The sequence below is a fragment of the Cygnus atratus genome, chromosome Z (assembly GCF_013377495.2).
Source record: "Cygnus atratus isolate AKBS03 ecotype Queensland, Australia chromosome Z, CAtr_DNAZoo_HiC_assembly, whole genome shotgun sequence".
Lineage (NCBI taxonomy): Eukaryota > Metazoa > Chordata > Aves > Anseriformes > Anatidae > Cygnus > Cygnus atratus.
In genome coordinates this window covers 69058687-69080553 of record NC_066396.1, presented here as the reverse complement: position 1 = coordinate 69080553, position 21867 = coordinate 69058687, and the positions used below count along the sequence as shown (strand labels likewise).

Sequence of the window (21867 nt, the reverse complement as noted above, 5' to 3'; positions counted from 1 at the left end):
GACCCCACAAACTCTGTGGGTAGCATGTTCCAGTATTTGACCACCCACACAGTAAAAAATTAAAAGTGAAAAGGATCACTTCCATTGACTTGATGGCATCGCTTCCAGTGCAGCTCATGCTGCTGTTGGTGTCCTGTGCAGCAGGGGCATATTGCCAGTTTGTGTTCATGCCTCAGGACACACAGGGCATTTTCTGCTAAGATGCTTTCCAGCTTCTTGGCCGCTAAGTCTGTCCTACTGCCTGAGATTATCACTTCCCAGGTGTGGGACCTGGCTTTTGTCCTTGTTAAGCTTCAAGAGGTTTCTGTCAGCCTGTCTCTTCCACATAACGAGGTCCTCTGGATGGAAGCACAACCCTCTGCTGTACCTGCCTCTTCTCCCAGTTTTGTGTCATCTGCAAACGCGCTGAGGGTCCTGTCATCCAGGTCACTAATGAAGATGTTAACCAATATTGGCCCTAGGTCCACAGGTCCAGTGGTGGTGAAGTATCACTCGTGACCAGCCTCAAGCTGGATTTTTCACCACTAATAAGCTTTTGGACTTGTCTGTTCAGCCAGTTCTCAGTCCACAGTCACTGTTCATTGATCCATCCTGTCTTCCATGAGTTTGTCTGTGATGTTATGGGAGATGGTGTCAAAAGCCTCCTCCGAGTCAAGGTAAATAACAACCACTGGTCTCCCCATATATCCACAAACCAGTCATTTCAATGTAAAAGGCAATCAGATAGGTCAGGTATGATTTCCCCTTCATAAATCCATGCTGACTACTGTCAATCACCTTCATACCTTGAATAAAAATGTTTATGAAGTGCCAGGTACTTATTTCAAAAGTGTAAAGAACTCTTTAAGGTTAGTTCAGGAATTATATCTCTGAAGAGAGAGACTTGAAGATGTCCTTCCATTACAGTTTGAGATTTTCTGTTTTGAAGGATGTATTCTCTTTTGTATTGTGCTAGAAATACTTTTATACTGAAGTCCATTACAAAATAATAGGATAATAGAGGAAAACATTTTGATCTGCTGGAGATCTCAGTACTAATGCTGTATTTGATGTGTACCCTGCAGGTCAGCAAACTCTCATCATGATGACAAGGGATTTTGAGCCAATTACTGAAAAGCAAATCCACCAAGATGAGTTTGGAGAAGGTAAGAGGTGCATGAAATAAAGTTGCTTGGACTGTTCTCGTTGGTGTGTTGTAAGCATGTATAAAGTAAAGAAATTGAGTGCTTACTAGACCCTAGGAGATGTTTTAGATTGTAGTTCTTTTAGGCAGCAGGAAGGGAATGCCAGTATTGTATTTATCAGTGGGAATTCAAACAAGTTCCCTGTACCGGAAGACTTTCTAGGCTATGTCAATTTCCTCCAGTTTTTTTAGAGTTAAACTTGGGTGGATGGAGTACGTGGCGTGATGCTGTAGTTGTTAACCACAATGTGCAACGTAACTCTGTAAATCTTCCACCACAATGATTATTTCTTCCTCAGGAAAGTTTGTTGCTCTTGGCTGGGGTAAAAAAGAGACACAATTCCATGGATCAGAGGGAAAACAGGCAGCACATCGCAAGCAAACGGTATTACGTTATTTTTCTTACAATAGGTCTATACTCTTCAGAGGGAGGATATGTATAAAGAAAGTTTCTGTTGTTTCTGCTCTGCTAGTTTGACACTGCCTTTCCAGGTAGTTGTCTTCATAGTCTCCTTCTGATTGTTTCTGTTATTTGTGATTCAGCATTTTTATCCTCTTCCTAAATCAGAACAGCAGCTGGAAGTACTTAAGGCTGGTTCATACGGAGCTCAAAACAAGATTTGTAAGTGCAAGTGCTTGCTGATGTAAAGCCACCCTTGAATCAGCATGACAGATGTTGCTGAACATGTTCTATATATCAAAATATTTATATATCCAAAAGCTGTAACGTGTAGTTCAGTTTGCTCCGTGAAGGCAAGAGTTTAAGGACTTGGGCTGCTGACCTCCACCAGTCATGTGAGGTGATTCTCTCTGTGCCTATAAGTTTTTGGTCTTTGTTCCCTTGTTTGACTCTTCTTCATTTTAAGTCTTTTTTTCTTTTTTTTTTTTCTTTTTATGAAAATTCAGGTAGCTAACAAACTCCACTGCTGGGTTTTTCTTTCCAGTTTGTATTTTTTTAAGGCTATACCATTCCTGTATTTTGGAAATGAAAACTTATGGGGAAATGTGTCACCCAGATTAAAACAGTCCTGTTGAAACATGATAGGCTACCATGAAAAGAGATGAAATGTGTCCTGCTCTAGCTTTACTATTAGGAAGGATGGACCAGGATAATGTTTGGCTGTATCTAGAAAAATATGCCTAGTTTGGCCAAGTTAAACCTCTGAACAGCTGCCTTTGTATGTGTATTCTGTTGAAATTTTTTTTTTTCTGTTTTGTTCTGTGAAGAACCTCTTTGCTTTGAAAAATGCTACTTCTCATCCCAGCTTCTGTCTGTCATACAGTCTGTCTGGACGGCACGCCTTTCTCTCCTTCCAAGGGACGTTGACTCTTGAATACTGGTCATGAACAAACCTTGACTCACCCTTGCAGCATGTCCAGCTTGGGCACAGCTGGTCTGTAAGGAGAGACTGAGGTGAAAGGGAAGTGTATCATGTGATCATAGAATAGATGGTCATATGCACATACAGGAGGAACAGATTGAATTGACAGACAGTTTTAATGCTAGCATTTCCTAAAATAACATTCTGAGTAGTGAATTCTAAACTTTGCAGTCTCACAATTGTTTAATGGGTTGATTTCGTGCCGAGCCTCTTGAAAGAGCTGTCTTAGCAATGCAGTCTGCTTAGACAAAGCCAGCAGTTGCCTTCCTAAGCTTTGATGCAACTTTCTTTTGTATGACTTCAGGAAGTATCACCTACTTCAGCCTGGGATGACAGCAGGCCTCGGGTGACATGGAGAGGAGATGGGCAATTTGTTGCCGTGAGTGCTGTCTGTCCAGAGACAGGTATGGTACCAAATTTCATTGAAATATCAACTTGTTTAAAAGTCTCTTTAAGTGAAAGTGAGACAAGGCAAGAACTGGCTAGTGTCCGTGGTCTCTTGGCTACTTAAAACTGGGGATTTGAGCTAATTAGTTGTTCCTTCCTCTTTTTTTGATCTCAAAGGCTCAGAAAAGCATTTCGTAGATGTGGTCTTTTAAATGCTTTCTTGTCAGTTTGGTTTTTAGTCCAGTGAGAGGCCAGGAGAGGTTACCACTGAGTAGTTACTACCTGAACTGCTTTTTTCACCAGTTCTAAGCCACTGCTTGAGCTCTAAGCAATCTCTTTCAGGTTCCTAATACCAAGTGCATGTGTCTGACTGTTGCAGTACCCACAGTCCCTCATAGTAAGAATTTGGCCTTGCAGGCTTTTAAGTATTGATAATACTTATTGATAATACTCCAGGTATTGTAATTGTTGTCTTCCATGATTAACATTCCTGAGCAGTTCAAATGTTTTTGGTCAATATATTGAACTGTACCAAAGACCTGTTTCTCCACTAGTTTGGGTTTTGACCCTCAGTACTTCAGATTAGGAAGGTTTTGCATATATAAGACAATTTAAACGTTTTACTGGAGAGCCAAATGGCTACCACTGAGCTCATTCAAACTGAAATTCCTACTTATTTGAGTAGAGTCACTCAATTACTATGGAAGAACTTCCTGAGACAGAAGTTTTGATGTGCTGTTGTTACCCCTAAGGTGTACAAAAGCAATCTCCTTTCTATTCATGAGCATCCAAATTTGCTCTCACACCATCTTGAAAATTAAGATTCTCTTCCTGGTATTTTCTTACACCCTTTTCTCCCTGCCTTCTAGGTGCTCGAAAGGTCCGGGTGTGGAACAGAGAGCTTGTGCTGCAGTCAACAAGTGAGCCTATCTCGGGGTTAGAACAAGCACTGGCCTGGAAGTGAGTAGCAATGAACCTGCGTAAGGGCTGCAGAGTGCTTGTTTTTATTCCCTAGCCACTGCCTTTGCTTAGCATTGATTTCATTCTCCCGTGTTTGTTTATTTTTCTCAAAACTTGAAGAAAGCTGTCTTCTGATCCATTACATGGAAGGGTATCCTCTTAAGACCTGAAAAACCTAATACTTGCCTTACACGTGGGAAGAAGGGATAGATTCTTCGCACTGTCTCAATATCAGGTGGTTTGGGATTTAACTGTGTAAAATGGAATATTACAGGTGCCGTTGCCTATGCTGACACTTACCTGCTCACCTGAGGATGTTAGGGGCCCTGTGAAATGTTTGTGCTGCACCTGTGACTTTGTCTGAACAGTGCTGAGGAAAACAGATCCCCTGCTGCCCTTTTCTTCATGTCTCGTGTGAAAGCTTCCTCTCGGGAGAGAGGGAAGGTGGTTGGTGTTTAAAATGACAGTTAGCAATTGTGTGAGCAAGCACTGTTCCTTTCACTTTTTTTTTTTTAGGCCCTCTGGAAACTTGATAGCATCCACACAAGAAAAACCCAACAGACATGATGTGGTTTTCTTGGAGAAGAATGGACTTCTTCATGGGGAGTTCACCCTCCCGTTCCAGAAAGGGCAGGTCAAAGTGAGTGCTGTGTCTGGGCTTCTTTCATTAGACTGTAGTGGAGAGGAAGACTAGATCTTTATCCAGATTCTAAGAGGAATTTTGTGACTTTGCACTTAGTGCTGGTCCTAGTGGAAGAGAGAACAGTGAAGATGCAATGCCTTCTGCAGCTTTCAGTACAGAGGAAAACTGGGATGTTGTACCCCTAGGGTATTGCTGGCCTCTGTATACTTTCTGTTAGGCGAATGCTTCAAAAAATGCAACTTAGGATGTCAGCTCATGCAGGAGTGAGGTGAAATAACTCACATTGTCCCGAATAATGTAAGTGAAAATCTGCTACTAAGGCGTTGTTTCAGCTTCTGCCTTTGGATGCTGAGAGGTCTTTTGGCAGATCATTTCTCAGTGCCAAGGTCAACAAAGAATTCTGCTGTCCCATTTGTGTATAACCTCTTCAGCTGCGCACAACTGCTGTGATGGGTTCTGCTTCAGGGCGCTTTGCTCCAACTGTCAGGAACTTTGCAGTATGCAAGTACTGTGTTAGTACATTAAGCCATGTACCTTACGTTGTTGAAAATAAGGAGCAACTCATGGTATTGAAAACTGATCTGGAATATAGCCGCTCTTTGCAGAGGTGGCAGTATCCAGTAAGAGCCATCTTTTGTTTTTTCAGGTTAACGAACTCCTTTGGAATGCAGATTCCACGGTCCTGGCTATATGGCTGGAAGAGCTGAAGACTGAAAAATCCAACCCAAACAGTTACGGTGAGAGTACTCTGTGAGGCTCTGGATTTTACACTTGCCTGTGAATGTTGTCAGCAATGGATATTCCTCTGCAGGATAGCAGACTTTGGGCTAGCTTATCTACAGCTTTGAGATCCCTCTGCAGGTCAGGAAGAAACGCTAGTTAGCTTGAGCTCAAAGCATCTTCCAGGCTGCTGTATCTGGAGGTGGTATTACATGGAATGCTTAGGGTGTGATCCCTTCCCTTCTCAGAGAGGGGAGATAGAGGAGTTCTAAGATCGACTCCTTTGATCAAAATCAGGGGTTACAATTTTCTTGTGCTGGGTGTTGTATGACAGAGCCTATGGTCTGGAGGGTAAAACTGTTAAATCACCTGCAGAAGAGCAGTGGGGAGGGTTTGAGATGGGTCTCAAGTAGTAATCTCTGGTAACCTTATTTATTTTTTTTTAATCTATAGTTCAGCTATGGACCACAGGGAACTATCACTGGTACTTGAAGCAAAGTCTGCATTTTGGCAACATGGAAAAAAATAAGTTGGTGTCACTGCTGTGGGACCCAGTGATCCCATATAGACTGCATGTACTCTGCCAGGGCTGGCAGTACCTCTGCTATGACTGGCACTGGACCACAGACCATGGGATGGGGCAGAACAGCCAGCACGTGGCAAATGTGGCTGTCATAGATGGAGGTAAGATTCCTGCTTTCAGTAAAGAACCTAATAAGAGCCTTTCTGACATTTGAAATTTGTTACAGCTTGGTTTCTTTCTGCTTTCTTCCACAGATAAAGTGCTTGTCACAGCATTCCAGCATGCTGTGGTGCCTCCACCCATGTGTACCTATGAGCTTCAGCTCAAAAAAGCAGTTAATCAGGTTGCATTTCACACAGATCCTAAACGTAGTGGAGACATGGCTGTCCTGGATGCTGATAACAAGATCACTGTATACAGATATGGTGAGAGTATGTTTCACTATTGTTTTTTAACAGAAACCCTGTCCCTGACACTTGGAATCAATCTGGGATTAGCTATACAGGGTCTGTTTGAGCTACCCAGCACTTTCCAAAGCACTCCTATGAACAGGGTAATACTCAGTGTGCTGTTGGACAAGAGACCATTGCTGCAGTCTCTCAGTTATGCGTTGTGACGTTACAAGGTGGTTCTGTTCCTCAGGGTGAATGTTAATAAGGAGGAGAATATGCTGGTTGTACATATAGAGGTGGTATATTTTATATTTTCATAATCGCTTCCTGTAGCATTTTTTTTATAAGAATGAAGATGGAAGGGACTCTGTTGACAGAATGTCTGAACTCTATTTTGTTCTGTGTTCATTAGGACAGAGGACAGTGAAGGACCCCACTGTCAGGTTAGGAGCTGTGGGTGGAAATGGATTTAAAGCTGATGTGGAAACGCCACACCTGGATAAAACATACAGGTAATACAGAACTAACGCAACTGCAGTGGGGAGAAAAGGGCAGTGCCTGGCTGAACAGTCACAGCTGTGACCACTGTCTCAAGCTTTTGGAGAACTCATCTGATAACATGGCTTTATTGTGCTGAGGCTGTAGCTTCAATTAGTGCTAAGAACTGGAGAATGCAGTGGGCAGTTCACCCCAGGAAATGCCCTTGACTGCTAGTGACAGCACTGAGGTGGCTTTTCCTGTGCCTGGTGCTCTTGGCCTTGTGGTGTTGCAGCTTTCTTCAGCTCCCAGAGCCACAGGAATAGCTGTGCAGTGCCCAGGCTTGTGAACATATGCATAGGAACCAAGCTTCTTATATAGCAAGGCCAGTGACAAGGTTAAACAAACAAAAACCTTACTCTACATTTACTCCTGTACTCAGGTGGCATGGAGACGGCACAGCCTAGGGAAAGCTGGTGGGGCTCCCTGGGTCTCATCCTTCATCTCCAGCGTGGTAGGATTTGTGCTTTCTGTGACTGTCATTTTCTGCACTGGACTCCTAGCCATGCGGTGTGTCTCTACAGTCAAGCTGTGCCTTGGAGGATCTTTGCTTTCTGCAGTGAGGTTTTTGATGTGAAAACTAAAATCAAGTTCTATTTGCTTCATGGTCTCTCTTATTTCATGACAGGGTTGATCTGGGCAGCAACGCCAATGAGATGATGCATCCTCTTGGGCTCCGATCTCTGACCTGGCTGCCAGATGACAGCTTCCTGGTGGTCGGTCAGGATCAGCATGCTTCTCAGTCTGTCCTTCACCATCTGACTGCAGCACCTCGTGTGACTGGAGCTGAAGAAGAGCACCTGAATTTACGGTACAAGAGATTTCAGTTGTGGGTGAGGTCTGAGAGTGGCTTTGGGCTTAGAAGGAACTGTCTCTCGTGCATCCTGGAGGCTGTTGGGGGACTGGCCTTGGGGGATTTGGCTGTCTTCCTGCAGGAGAACAAAACAACTCATGAAGCTGCCTGCACGTAGTCCTAATGCCTACACCCAGCCTGACAAGATGTGGTCTGCCAGCATGCCTGTGTCAGTACAGGATATCTCTATTAGTTTCTCTGAAGTCCAGGCCCTTGGAGCAAGTTTCTCAGTTCTACCCTTTGTCCACATTACTAAAGTCCAGAGAGGACTGGTAGCAGTTGTTATTCCTGTATTCCTCCTCCAACTAACAGCTGGTCTTTGTGCAGTCAGCATGAAAGGAAGCCAAGTGGGCTACAAAAATCTGCTTCACAGAGAGATCCTGAGAGTCACTTTCTGCAGCACTTACAAGGCAAAGACAGGGTAATTTGCATATGAACTGTAGATTAGAACAAAAGAAGTGTGGGTTTTCCAGAGTGCTGTAAGTGTGCAGACAGTGACTAGCACAGCTAGGCAAACACTGATCAACTCAAGTTGTTGGTGTTCTTTTTTGCCAGTGTCAGCTCATGTAAGTGTGAAAAGACTGAAGAAGGGTGTAAGGATTTACATGATGAAGATATGGGCCCGTGCTGGAGATGTACACCCTTCAGTCTGGCCCCAGGAAATGGAGGATTGGGGTGTTAAATGTATCCACAATGACTGATGCTCTGTGTCTTCTGTACCTTGCCCCAGGTTGTCTGTGCCTGTAGATGGAGAAGTGATAAGCCTGTGCTGCAGCCCAGTGACCAAAACTGTAGCTCTGCAGCTGGCCGATGGACGGATCCTGAAGTACCTCTGGGGTAAGCTGGACCCTATTAAGGCCCCCTGGCCTGAGGTATAGTTGTTTTTTAAAAAAAAAATCTTAAAACGTTTAATGATGATTTGACTTGTAGGGACATGGGTGACCCTTGATAGTAGTTAGTGCTGCATTTCGTGCTCCTTCTGGTCCCACAAATTGATTAAGATTAGTGATTTTCATCTGAAAGCAGTTAATGTTGTTGAGAATGATAGGCTCTGACTTTGTGATTTGAAAAGATGACAACTGGTTTAGAGGCTTCAGAAGTGGTGTCTGAATGCCACATCCTTAGCACTTCTCATTCTGTAGTGGAATAAAGGTGCTTCTGAGCCTCTAGAAGTTACCACCTTCAGAAGTTACCACCTTCTTTTCTGCCATATGCTGGACTTATATTTTAGCATTCCTCCTCTCCATGTCAGGTACTGTCAGATACTTGCAGCTGTTGTTTCTTGAGATTTACATTATGGGGCTGTAGTGTCTGAATCTTTGCCTGGAAAACAGTCTGATCATCTTTGCTCTTCAGAGGCTTCTCCTCCAGTCCTTGAGCCCTGGCAGACTAGCAGTGGCCGTGCTGTCCAGTTCCCCCACCTTTGCGTGCAGACTGCTCTCACGGGGATCGGTGGTGAAGTAAGTAAGACTGTGAGCAGTTTAAATTCCTAACTTACTCGTTCTCTATGTCAAATGGGCATAATTTTATGCCCAGGGTCCAATGATACTTCTTAACTGGGTTCTTTGTAAGGCCCTATGCAGATCTGACAGCACATCTTTCCTTGTCGTCTAGAGCATTTCTGATGGCTTGCAGGTAACATCCAATCTCCCCTTCCTGTTAATAACATGAACAATCTAATTGAAGAGCAAGAAATTTCAATTTTAAGATTTCCATCAGTCACTGCTGTGCACTCTGTGAAAACAGCGTTTTTCTCTGTTTTATCTGAAGTTACCCTTTTAGCAAATACATCTGCTCTGCTCTGAGTTACTGCAGATCTACTGCTACTAGTGTTCCCTGTTGTTGATGGTTTCTTGATAGTTACAACAGCTTAAGGAATGACTAGCTATTTTGCTGCTATTTTCAGGGTTTCTTTCCTTCAGTGGGTATCGAGGTGAATGCAGTATGGAGTTGCTTTGTGCTCTTCTCCTCTGTACTAGTGTCTATCCTCTGTTATTTTGCACCTAAAGCTGCTAAATAAAATAAACTAAATGGTCTGGTGTGGCTTCTGCTTTTGTTATGTTTCTGCGACAGGGTAAACCAAGCTAGTTTTCCAGCCAGAGATATTTAAAGACACTTAGGTAAGTTCTCCTGGAATAGAGATTGCCTGACTTCCTGTCCAGCTTTTCTAGATCATTCACGTGAGGTAGCTGATACTCAGTTGTAAAGCGCTTGAATCCATTGGCAGCCACTGTGGTGAAACGCTGGAGATTGTGACGCTGATTCCTTATACTTGTCATCCTTTTCATTTACAGGAGGTGATCTTGGGCCTCACAGATCGATGCCGGTTTTTTGTTAATGACACTGAGGTACCAAAGCATTTGCCCCTTACTTTGTCCCCTTTTCCTCTGCCAAAGGCAGATTCCCTTTTCTGCTCTGTACAGCAATAAACACAGTAATTTTTCTACAGGTTGCTTCCAACATCACCTCATTTGCAACATACAATGAATTTTTGTTGGTGACAACAAACTCCCACACCTGTCAGTGCTTCTGTTTGAAGGACATAACTCTGAAAGGTAAATGCCAGTTCTGCCTGTCTGCTGGCAGCTCATGGCCATTGTCTTGGAACTGCAATGTGTCCCCATTTTTCCACATCCAAACCTGCTGTATTTGGGTCATTCAAAGCAGCTACTTCAAGACAGAGGAAGAGAGCTGCTTGCAAAAATCTGCAAGAGAGGAAGGAGCACGGGAGATTGACTCTAAATATCATGCATTCCTCCCAGGGAGCAGGATTTGTCCTATGGTTGTTCCTTCCCTGTTTTCAACAGCTTAGCTCTGCATTCTCTCCTTCCCTTCGTGTCCAAAAAAAGAAAAGGCGCTCTGGTATTCAAGGGTGTGTGGCAGAGAAGGGATCCCAACAGGAAGTTTCTGTCCATTAGGGAGATGAGGCCCTCGTGAAGGTCAGGATAACAGGTTATTGGCGCTTTATACATTTCAGTGCTCCTCTCTCTGGTGCATTAAGCTTTATGTTCCTGGTGTACAGAGGACGTATCTCTACTTTGTACAGCAGTGCTCAGCACTAAAAGGTTCTCAACCTGCTTGCAGCCATTAAGGACCATTGATGTATCGTTGACTGAGCTGGTGAAGTATGAGACCTTGCAGAGCTACACAGGAAAGCTGTCCAGGTGGCACTGTGCAGTGGTGTTTGTGTGTGTGTCTGCTGATAACTGTGCTGTCTTCAGCCCTTCAGGCTGGCCTGGGCAGTGCTGCAGCCCCTAACAGTGAGACCCTGCGCAAGGTGGAGCGAGGCTCGCGTATCATCACCGTTGTGCCTCAGGACACAAAGGTTGTGCTACAGGTCAGTGCTCTGCCCATGTCTGCTGAGGTTTGCTGTCAGGGTGTAGAGGGCTTGTCTCAGTAGGTAGCTGATCAAACTGCAAATAATGCACACACAGCACTACAAAGCTGATCTCTATCCTGCTGCAGCACAGCACCTCCAAACTCCAGGCTAGATATGGAGCAATTTTGAGCATGTCTCTGGGAGTTAGTTTGAGCACAGGCAATTGTGTGCCTACCAAATTGGGGGTGTTCTTCAAATTCCTACTGGCTGAGGCAGATTAATGTTATGTATTGTGGCCTTTCCTGTGAATCTCAGACCCGCCTCTTAGTACTTGCCGTATGTTTTAGTAGCCCTCCATTAGATCTGGCATTAAGTTTGTCCAAAGTTTGGAGTGCTGTGCTCTCTCTTGAGAACCAGCAGAGGCTGACAGAACATGGAAGGATTCATCTGTAATGGCCCTCTGGAAGTCTGTAGCCTAACATCCTCTTCAGAGCAAGAACCTGAAAGCTAGATCAGTTTGCTCTGTGTTTTGTCCTGTCGTGTGGGGTCTAGCCTCCTGAGGAAGGAATGTTTCTGAGCTGAGAGAATTTTCAGATGATTCAGGTTAAGTGAAACTGTTCTTTGAAGTGAACAAATTGGCCCATGAAACTGCAAATAGCAGACAGGCCTAGAAGAGTTAGCCTGTCCTCACTTCGTCTTCAGTGTAGTCTGAGTAGCTACAAAGAAGTAATTGTGTGGATCTTTTACTACAGATGCCAAGAGGAAATCTGGAGACTGTTCACCACCGAGCTCTGGTTCTTGCCCAGATTCGAAAGTGGCTAGACAGGTAAATGGCGTCAGCATATTCTGGTTTCTGTCCCCCTTGCTGAGCTGTTGAGAGGCTGGATGCCCATCTCTTGTAGTGCTGCAGAAGGGCGAGAGGCTAGACTCAAAGGAACTGGCTTTCTAGGTAGGAATGAAACTGTTTCTGGCGCTACCACCTAGAAGTCCAATTTTCAGCAGTCCCATCTGCCTCAGATTTCACCATTGAGGGGCTTATTTGTGTGCTGAGACTGCATGGTTGGGAGAGATCGTGGTCTGCTCCATTCTCCAGACATTTTGATCTCTCCATGACTTCGATTATTATTTTTCATGTTGTATTTGTTAAATAATTTTATGTTCAAGTTTTCTGAAACAGAAGTTGGTCCATTAGACTTAAATGTAGTTCTCTAAGAGAGGAATATAAAAATGCAAAGCCTGCCCCTGACCTACTGCAACCTGATCTACTAGCCCGCTCAACTGCAGAGGCTGGCAGTGAACAGGATTGACCTCGCACAGTTTTTCTGGAAAGCAGTCTACATGGCTTGTTGCCTAGGCTATTGTTCCCCTCCAGACAGGTCCATAGTTACCTCTAGTGAGCTGCCTCTATTTGTGAATATTGTACCTGTCCAATATGTAAACTATCCCTCTTGACTTGTTCCCCCAGGCTTATGTTCAGGGAAGCATTTCAGTGTATGAGGAAGCTGAGAATCAACCTCAATCTTCTCTATGACCACAATCCCAAGGCAAGTATGCCCAGTTCTGTTGTGTCCTTTTCCACATCCATCTAGTCTGGTTGGATTCCTTCATCTTGTACATTCAAAGAAGGTCTTTGAACTTGCTCCTGTAGTTACTGTACTTGTCAGAATAACAGTAGCAATACTCTTGTTCATTTCAGGTATTTCTGGAAAATGTAGAAACCTTTATCAAGCAAATAGATTCTGTGAACCATATCAACTTGTTTTTCACAGAACTGAAGTGAGTATAATTCTGCAAATGGAAGCATGCATGTAATTGGTGGTGGATTGTTTTGCCAAAATATTGGCAGCTTTTCAGTTTCAGTGGAAGGACTCAGACAGAAATCTGATGTGCTGGGTCAATAAAACTCAAGTGAGCTCAGTTGTTTCAAGGAAAGTAAGTGTATCTTTTGGGGAATTCCAACTTGGAGGCAATCATTAGATTTTTCCACTAAGGGATTGTTAGGACACCATCTGACTGCTTTGACCTGTCTGCTGGCTTTCTGTGTACCCCTATAAAGAAAAGCATGACAGACCTGCTTGTCTGAGACCTGAAGCCAAGATACTTGTTTAGATTCCCAAATCAGACCTCCTGATTTCTTTCTTAGAGGTTGAGTGACAAAGAGGTTTTAAAGCACTGGTAGCTTCAAGACTTTTCAGGCTTGCTGAAGTAATTTGTTTGGGAACTAGAGCTAACACTTGTCTTCTCTGTGTTTATTTTCAGTTTTGACCTGATCTTAAATCTTTGTCTAGAAGTAAAATCAAATTACGTAATTTTCAGAAGTGTTCTTTGCTCAGCGTCTCCACAGTGGATTTAGTAGAATGCAGCTGTATCTTGAAAATATTGCCCTCAAAGTTTTGTGTAACTACAGTAGTTCTGACCAGTTCTTTTTTTTTTCAGTACCTCATTTGGCTAAGAATCAATTGGGATGGATAAGAGATGTTGGAGAGCTTTCTGGTAGTGTGGCAGATTGTGTGTCTGTACTGAATGACATATGAGCTATTTTGTTGAGTAGTTACTTTCTGCGTACATTTCTGTGTTTTAATGTTACTGTCTTTGTGCTGAACTATGTGATGGACCAGGTTCGTATTCGTGTCTTTTTATTTAGAGACGAAGATTTCACAAAGAGCATGTACCCATCTCTGAATGGTAGCAGTAACACTCAACCACATCAGCATCTCGATCAGAAAAAAGTAAACCTCATATGTGATATGATGAGAGTTGCCATGGAACGCATTGACCCTGAAAAGTGAGAATTTGCATATGGTGAAGGAACCATTAGAGAGATTTCTGTTAAATCACTTGCAGAAAAGCGAAGCTGTCCTTAATGTCAGTTACTTTGCTTTGGATCCCCTGAGGTGAACCTGTGGTCTGCAAAGCTTGTATCGCCGTACCTTCTATCTGCTGAGGATACTCTTCTGAAAAGCACAGCATCTAATAATTCAAGAGATAGCAAAATATCTTTTCCCCTAAGTATTAAAGAAATAGAGGCAGGACGCCTACAAGGGTTTAAAAAACACACCGAATTTAGGAACACTGTGTGACATGGGGGATGGAGAGAGATGAGCAAGATTGTCATCCCAGCGAAATGCTGGCTTTATGGAGCAGATGGCATTTCAGAAAAACCTCAGCTGTTCTGTCTGAGACTGAATTATTTTTGTAAATCTTCAGCTGTATTTCTGAATGGTTACCTTTCTGTCACCATCCTCCTTGGATGAATCAAGACTAGACAAAATTAAAGGGTGGGAAAATAGGATATTATCAGTGGTTGGTGAAGCACAGTGTTAAACCCTGGGCAATTTATGTGTGAAACAGTGGATAGAGGAGCAGCAGACAGTGGGTTGTTGCTGTACCTTGAAAACTTAGACACTTTACAGCAAACAGTTTTGGTAATCAAAGCATTTCCTTACATAGGAAACCTATTTTGAAATAGTACAAGTGAATAATATGGAAGTGGAAATAATCTCCTAGAAAACTTTCATTTTTATTTAAAAAAAAATCGTGCCAAATCTAATCTGGAAAATTACACTCAGCAATCTGAGCTTTTTGATGGGTGTTATCTTTCCATTCATGCTGGCTGGCATAGTAAGAAAGCTCATTCTACTCAAAACACACCTCCAGTCTTGTAATACGTTTGGGAAAATGTGCTAATTTAAAAAAAAAAAAAAAAACTAATCTTCTTTAGTATATTTGGTTCTTTTCTCTTTCTCTATTTTCCTTGAAAAAGCTTGGAATACCTGAGTAGTTTTTTTCTTTCACAGAACTGTAGAATGGTTTGGGTTGGAAGGGGCCTTTAAGGATTATCTTTTCTTTAAAGAAAGTGTTGTCTCATTTTTTTAAAATATCTACTGCTTCTGTTTTCTTTAGGTACTGCCTATCAATACTGACAGCACATGTAAAGAAAAATCCTCCAGAATTGGAAATTGCTCTCCAGAAGGTTCATGATCTTCGAGGTGTAGTATCAGGAACCCAAAAGAGTTGAAAATATGTGGAGTTTGGAGGAGCTTTCATTGTTAGCATGATTTACTCTGAAAATTATTTTAAGGTGGCTGTTTGTGGAGGCTGTCAGAAAAAAGAAATGTTCCTGAAACTAACTATGAAACTTGAAACTGCTGTTAATAGAACAGTAGCTTATCAGCTAAGATGAGTGGTTTTGTACTTACCCTTGTTAAGTTTTGTACTTACCCTTGGCTCATCCTTTGTCTAGGTATGTCAGCAGATAGGACAGAGCTGGAGCTGTTTTGTCTTTCAGTTCAGAACCCAGTTTTTCCCAGCATGGAATAGGAGGTTCCTGTTCTAGGTCCTGGTACCTCAAACTGTTAGACTCTGCTTTTATTCTGTGCTGATACTTTTGACTTGTCACCATTGCACACTGCATAAGTTACTGTGCTTGGGATATTTTTTGAAGTTATGTGGGAAAGACTCCGCAAACAGCCAAGTAACCCCTCCTGCAAGATGGAATGAGCCATTAGTTTGGTGGTCTTTATGTGGTGTTAAGGTTGTGCTAGATACTGCATCCATCCCTCAGACCAGTGTTCCACTGCTAATGATGTGACTGATCTTGTGTTTCTTTCATTACAGAGAGCATTTCTCCAAATGTCACAGCCGTGAGTGCAGAGGAAGCACTAAAATACCTGCTTTTCCTTGTGGATGTCAATGAACTGTATGATTATTCCCTGGGCACATATGACTTTGATTTAGTCATCATGGTGGCAGAAAAGTCTCAAAAGGTCTTGGTTTATAGTTTCAGTGAACAATTTTTCTTTCCTGAAGGTTCCCTGTAGTCTGTGAATCAGCCCACATGTTTTATTAGTCGTAGCTCTCTGCACAGGCAGGATTCCAGTTGCTCAGGCCCTCTGTGTGTTTGGGGTGATGCTAGGAACATGGCATGCCTCTTCATCTATTATTACTTTCTGAGCACAATTGCGGGAACTTGTTTGTGCTCAAAGTGTTACAGGTCTGTTCTAGAGCAGCTCTGCAGAGTAGGGGAGGACTGTCGTCTACAGCGTTGTGGCTGCATTCTAGTTCTGTACTCTTTCAATTTTTGCTTAGTTGGTGGTGGCTACAACAATAGTGTGCATCTTCCAGCATCTGTAACTTGAAGTCTCAATGAAAATCCTTGTCAGGATCTTCACAGAGTTTCCTGATGTTACAGCAGAGCCTGTTGCCTGTCAATTAAAACATCCTATTGGTGTTACCAGGCTTAAAACACAGGAATGTGATTTTCATGACTTCTGGTGTGGAAGATACCAAACAGCTTTATAAATGCAAATTTACATATGATAATAGGTAATAGTAAACAGTATTCAATGTGATACGTATCAAATAGATGGGAATTGTAAGTACCACTAGTCTCTGGATAGTGCTGAAGTTCTTGTGTGAGACTGGTAATTTAAGTTACCAGGCAAGAGTACATACACAGAATTGATTCTCTAGGATGGCTTACATTTTAATGAGACATTTTCTTTAGTGTGTTATGATATAATTTAAAATTTGAGGCTGTCTGCTGTTGAAGATGGGGGGTGAATAAGGATCTTAGCAGACTAACTAAGCTGCTGTTTTTATTATTCTTCACAGGACCCAAAAGAATACTTACCCTTCTTAAATACTCTCCAGAAGATGGAGGCCAATTATCAGCGGTACACAATAGACAAACACTTGAAGAGATATGCAAAAGCTCTTGGACACCTCAGTAAATGTGGTAGGTGTCCTGCACATGCAGCATCTCTAAGAAATTCTGTAGTAGAACATTTCTGTTTTGAAGAACCTTTCGGGGGAAATAGCTGAAGAAGGAGAAGCATTTCACAAGGTCATCTCTCCTGGTAATGCTTGGTTAACTTACTCTCCATCGTTTTTGTAGTGTAGCTTGGGGCAGGGAGAAAGGCGGGCGTGCGTTTACTGTCCTGTGATCATGAAGCATAAGTCTTTGTTTTCTTCCAGTTGTAGGTGACTTGTCCCCAGTTAACTCTGCTGGCAAAAGTGAAGCAAACGTTAAGAAAGTGAATCCCTTGGGTTTAGAGTGGTAGAGTAGGTGCACTTATGATCTTGTATGCAAGCACTTCTTGTTGCTTCTTAAGAAATTGAACCCAGACTGGCGGGGGTCCGTGAGAGTCATGTACTTTCTCTTTTGTTGCTACAAAAAATAAAATATCTCTGCAGGTCCTGAACACTTTTCTGAATTTCTGAACTTGGTGAAAGATCAGAATCTGTATTGTGAAGCCTTGAAGCTGTACCCCTCCAGCACTCAGGAGTACAAGGTGTGTAAGCATGTGTAGCATACAAGTTCTTAATTCTCTCACATAGTTGTTTGCATATCCCCCGCACCTTGAGTGAGGGCAGGAGTGAGACAACAGTCACTTGCATTCAGGTTTTGTAGGGCGTTGCTCCTCCTGTGTTGTCTGAGACCTTTCTCCAACATACTTGGAATTACTCTTGGCACTGAGCCTGCTAGGTCTGGTCATTGAAAGAGTGGCTGTTACTTCTTTGATCTCATGTCCAAGAGAGCACCTGGGAGTTTGGTTTCTGCTGCACTGTCTTGTGGTGTGTTCATCTTGATGTTTGTGATACAGGTTTTCTGTGTGGCACTTGCAGGTTGTATGGGGACATTTTGTTGTCTGTAAACTCTTCTGGAGAGCGTTAGAGAGTTTGAGGCACTCTTAGACGTGCCATTTTCTAGCATGTAGGGTCCCTTGTAGATTTCAGTACTACTGAAGAACTGTAGCTTGCCCTAGGCTATTGTCAAATGTAAATGAATGCATTTAATTTAATTTAGATTTTTTTAAATGCACAACAAACAAGCCTTTGTAAGAGAAGTTGGTGAAGAAGTAAGAAGGGAGATGCAGAAACTTGTCTTTCTGCGGCAAGGTGAAAGTAGAAAGATCTCTCTCAAGAGAGGTTTGTTTCTGGCTTAACATGGAATCTTTTATTCTTTCTGTATTATTCCAGTCAAATATATCATCACCTTCTTGATAGAGATTGTGAGCTTTGAATAGCCTAGAGAAGCTGCGTGTATTGATTTTGAACAGCCTGTGCCTACAGAGTTCGAGGGCCTGCACCCTTCCTTGCCTCAGTCTTTGACTCCTAGGGTCCTTTGACTCCTAGGGAGACCTAACAAAAATTACTGGTTGGAGTAGGGAAGAAGGGGCTGATTTCCTGTAGTTTGTAGCTTACCCAGCTTGGAAGGTTAGGTACTTCCTCATGTCTCTTGCTTTAGTACTGTGTGAAAAGTCTGCATGTGCTGATCAACAGCCCTTTAGATGATACAAAGTTTGAAATAAGGTAGAACATTATGCCTGGAGGTTCCTCAGGGGATGAAAAGCCAGAGAGGCTTTTGTTGATGTCCACTTAATTCTCACTAGTGTAGGACTGCTGCTGACTCCACAGCTGATTTCTTACTTCTCTTTTGTCCCTGTCTTGCAGGATATCAGCGATGCATATGGGGAGTATTTGATTCAGAAGCAGCTTTATGAACAGGCTGCACTGATATTTGCTCGGGCTGGCATCTTTGCAAAAGCACTCGATGCGTTTCTGAGCAGTGGCAGCTGGCAGCAAGCCCTGTGCATGGCTTCACGGCTTGGTTACACGACAGATAAGCTGTCCAGCCTGGCACAGAGCATGGCAGGTAGGCTTTGAGAGGATGGAGGTAAGCAGACCAAAACTGGCTGCTCTTATTTCTCGTTCGTTCTGATTTTTCACTAAAATCAGAGAAAACCTCGGTCTTCAGCAGTGTTTTTCTTAAAGGACTGTAATTCCCATGGGTTTGTGTGATTGCACATCACCTTTGTTTCTCACAGGAACCAAAAGATGCTGGGGCTGAGCTGGTTGGCACCCAGGAGTTGCCAAGCTAGTTGTGGCCTTGGCTGCCTGGAGCTGACTGGTTCTTGCACTTCCCTTGCAACCTGTTGCTGAGCTGCTATTCCAAATTGCTTCCTTGGTTAACCCCAGGGAATGGAGATTCTTTAAAGCGTCTGACATGACTGAGGCCTCCAGATGTCATTCACACAGATACTGCCTAGTCTCAGACCTTAAAGGCTGTTGCAGAATTCGGTGCTCCATCTTCATGTTTTCTCCTTAATGCCTGCTAGCAGTTAGGACAGGCTGGTACACGTAAAGTTATGTGTGGTCCTACTGCAGGAAAAAAAGATGGGTTGTCTTAGAGTTTGTGCTCACTAGGAAACATAAGGCTTCATGCCTGAGATGTGTCGTGGGCCTGGCATGTATTTCAGCAAGAGAAATGGAGCGTCATCCTGGGTTTTGCCATACTCAGAGGCAGAGTTTATGAAGAACCCCTTAAACAGTGGGAATGGCTTCTGGGAGTGGTCTTCCAGATCTGGATATTCCACTATTTTCTTTTTCTATCACTTAATGCAGTTTGGATCCTTCAGGACTTGCCTTTAACACTTTTTCTAGTGCCCATCTTAAATCACAACTGTAATTTAGCAGGATGAGCACGTATAAGCTGTCTTCAATGCAAATTGCTTAGGTAATATCTTCCTTTTTTTTTTTCCTGGCCCTGTGTATCATTTTCTCACTCACACCCTAGCAGAAAAGCCAGTGCCAAAGCTGGTCCTAAGTTTTAAGGGACTAGAAGCCCTGAATCCCATAGGTTTGATGCTTCCTGTCTATACCACAGAGAGCAACAGACAGTTCTGCCGGCAGATAGCGAGACTGTGATACACTGAAGCTTTCAAGAGAGATTTCCTGTTTTCATCCTGCCTTCCTCCACTTAGGAGACTCTTCACTATTTCTGTCTAAAACTGTAGGGGAGAGGTTCTTCAAGTGGCTATGAGAGACAAGAATCATCAATTTCACAAGCAACTGGCTGATGATGATACAGGTTAATGAATTCTTGACATCAGGCAGCCCTTCTTTTTATCATGCAAATTAAATAAGTGTCTGAGCAGGTAGAAAGTGCTACAGTGAGTGGGATGTTCCTCTACTTCATTGTTTTGTAGTAGAAAATCCAGCTGCTCCTGAAAAGCTGAACTCCACCTTTTCTCATAGGAAAACTGGTTGAACAGAGAAAGCATGCAGAGGCAGCCATGCTCCTGGAGCAGTACACTCAGGTAATGTGCCTCTCCTGTCTGTGCCCCAGTAATATTCTCTGTCCAAGATATGCTACATCTTTTATTTTCTCTGTTCTCTTGGGCCACATGTGACTCCATATGTGCTGACTACAGAACAGCCTGTGCCACGAGTTCTTTTTGAGAGGGCAGAGAAGGTCTGGGTGATGCAGCAATCAGGGAGTAGATGAATGCTGTGTGCCCAGGTTTTCTACTCATGAAGTTGTCTCTGCTTTGGTACGAAAAGGTTTCAGTTCAGAAAGCTGAAGTATGAGTGCTGGAATAAAGAAGACTGAGTTCCAGGGGGATTTTCCCTTCAAAAGGGGCTTTTGTTTGTTTGTTTTGGTTTTTTAATGAGAGCTTTTTGTTTGTGTCAGCACTCCAAAGTACCGGGCACAGCAGTATTTTCCTGACTGATGCTGCTGAGTAGAAGCATGCATCATGTAGGTGCTACCTAAATGTGTATTACTAGCCTAAGTAGCAGCAGTTGCTCTGTCTTTCCAGGACTACGAAGAGGCTGTTCTCCTCCTTCTAGAAGGGGCTTTCTGGGAAGAAGCTTTAAGACTGGTAAGGCATTTAAAATCTCAAGAACCAGAAATACTGTCTGGATTGCAAGAAGTGGATATAAATTTTTTTTTTTGGAGTGCAAGAACAGAGATGGAGTCCAGGTTAGATCTTCAAATAATATCTTGCTTCCTTTTCCTGATCCAGATTCACAAGTATGATAGACTGGATATCTTGGAAACCAACTTCAAACCCGCCGTCTTGGAAGGTAAATCTGTGCAAGAACCTGAAACTTAGCTGTGCTGTGGAGGTGGAAGAAGGTCTTCACTGGGTCTGTGGGAAGCCATAGCATGCTCATACTGGAAGCTATATGGAAGGATGCTTTGATTCTGCCCAGCTGATGTTGGCCAATTAGCTGCATTTGGTGGCATTCTACTGAATGTTTGAAGCTCTGCAGTTGCCGTAGGCTCTTTTTAGTTTAGTTAAGCTTTTGAGCTTTTTCAGACTTCACAGTCACAGACTGCAAAGGAGTAGGTGTTTACATGTCTATGAACAAGGAAAACAGCCCTTGTTCCAGCACACAAATGTGTGGTGGCAGATTTATGGGCTAAGAAAACTGCTGTTTGTTACAGAAGCTCTTTTGAAAATATTATTTGATACCTGTATTCTCTCTTCAGTCCAGGAAGATGTTTGATACCTGTCAGATGTTCTTTGTTCTCATGCTATGGGCAATAGGCTATATGAGCTGAGGGATATTTTTGTTTAGCTTGAACCTAATTAACGTAAAGATATGTGTTCACAGAGCTTTCTTCTCTTCCTGTATTAGAAACAGACTCTTGTTCCAGAGATGCTTGTCTAGCCAGTTAGTTCTTTCCGCACCCAGGTGCATTTAAGTTTGGTGTGCTCTTGTATTACTAGCTTCGAATTTCCTTCTACTTGAATCCTTTCGGGTGCTTTACACCTGACTTCCAAGGTGCTTGAAGGACTGTGCTCCCTTATACAAATGTTCATGTTCCTACCTTGGATCTGATTTTTCTTTTTTTATTGAGCAGCCCAGAAAAGTCAGCTGGTGTTCTTAGACTCTCAGAAAACAGCATTTCTTCGCCACAAGAGTCGCCTGCAAGCGGTCCGAGAGCTGAAGGAGAAGGCTAGTGAGAGCCTGCATGGTTTGTACTGAAATTCATATGACTTTCTTCTGCATAAGTAACTATGATCATCCCTTTTTTTTAATTTTGTGGTTCTCATTTACCCTGGTGGAGCTGCAGTGTACCCTCTTGTAGCCCCAGTGGTATCTACCACCACAGAAACAGCATTTGTCTCACCCCACCCCTTGCACCGTAGTTGAAGTGCAATTGTGTGACCTTGA

The 21867-nt window shown here is 43.0% G+C and overlaps 1 protein-coding gene across 2 annotated transcripts in view; it reads left to right on the top strand.

The window, feature by feature from the left end:
• ELP1 (elongator acetyltransferase complex subunit 1) overlaps nucleotides 1-21867 on the top strand; it is a 30526-nt gene that overhangs the window by 3829 nt on the left and 4830 nt on the right. Inside the window, exons 4-31 of one of the 2 annotated variants that reach the window (XM_035563018.2) lie at nucleotides 1065-1145; nucleotides 1483-1568; nucleotides 2870-2969; nucleotides 3822-3912; nucleotides 4429-4552; nucleotides 5202-5292; nucleotides 5729-5959; nucleotides 6053-6223; nucleotides 6603-6702; nucleotides 7356-7538; nucleotides 8311-8417; nucleotides 8937-9040; nucleotides 9875-9928; nucleotides 10030-10135; nucleotides 10802-10917; nucleotides 11652-11725; nucleotides 12365-12443; nucleotides 12596-12675; nucleotides 13544-13684; nucleotides 14803-14888; nucleotides 15517-15665; nucleotides 16513-16636; nucleotides 17095-17192; nucleotides 18355-18556; nucleotides 19939-20000; nucleotides 20502-20564; nucleotides 20709-20769; nucleotides 21554-21667. In XM_035563018.2, the coding sequence (XP_035418911.1) occupies nucleotides 1065-1145; nucleotides 1483-1568; nucleotides 2870-2969; nucleotides 3822-3912; nucleotides 4429-4552; nucleotides 5202-5292; nucleotides 5729-5959; nucleotides 6053-6223; nucleotides 6603-6702; nucleotides 7356-7538; nucleotides 8311-8417; nucleotides 8937-9040; nucleotides 9875-9928; nucleotides 10030-10135; nucleotides 10802-10917; nucleotides 11652-11725; nucleotides 12365-12443; nucleotides 12596-12675; nucleotides 13544-13684; nucleotides 14803-14888; nucleotides 15517-15665; nucleotides 16513-16636; nucleotides 17095-17192; nucleotides 18355-18556; nucleotides 19939-20000; nucleotides 20502-20564; nucleotides 20709-20769; nucleotides 21554-21667 (3078 nt within the window). Of the gene's footprint in view, nucleotides 1-1064; nucleotides 1146-1482; nucleotides 1569-2869; nucleotides 2970-3821; nucleotides 3913-4428; nucleotides 4553-5201; nucleotides 5293-5728; nucleotides 5960-6052; nucleotides 6230-6602; nucleotides 6703-7355; nucleotides 7539-8310; nucleotides 8418-8936; nucleotides 9041-9874; nucleotides 9929-10029; nucleotides 10136-10801; nucleotides 10918-11651; nucleotides 11726-12364; nucleotides 12444-12595; nucleotides 12676-13543; nucleotides 13685-14802; nucleotides 14889-15516; nucleotides 15666-16512; nucleotides 16637-17094; nucleotides 17193-18354; nucleotides 18557-19938; nucleotides 20001-20501; nucleotides 20565-20708; nucleotides 20770-21553; nucleotides 21668-21867 lie in introns of both variants that reach the window. The other variant, XM_035563017.2, reaches the window with a different exon arrangement.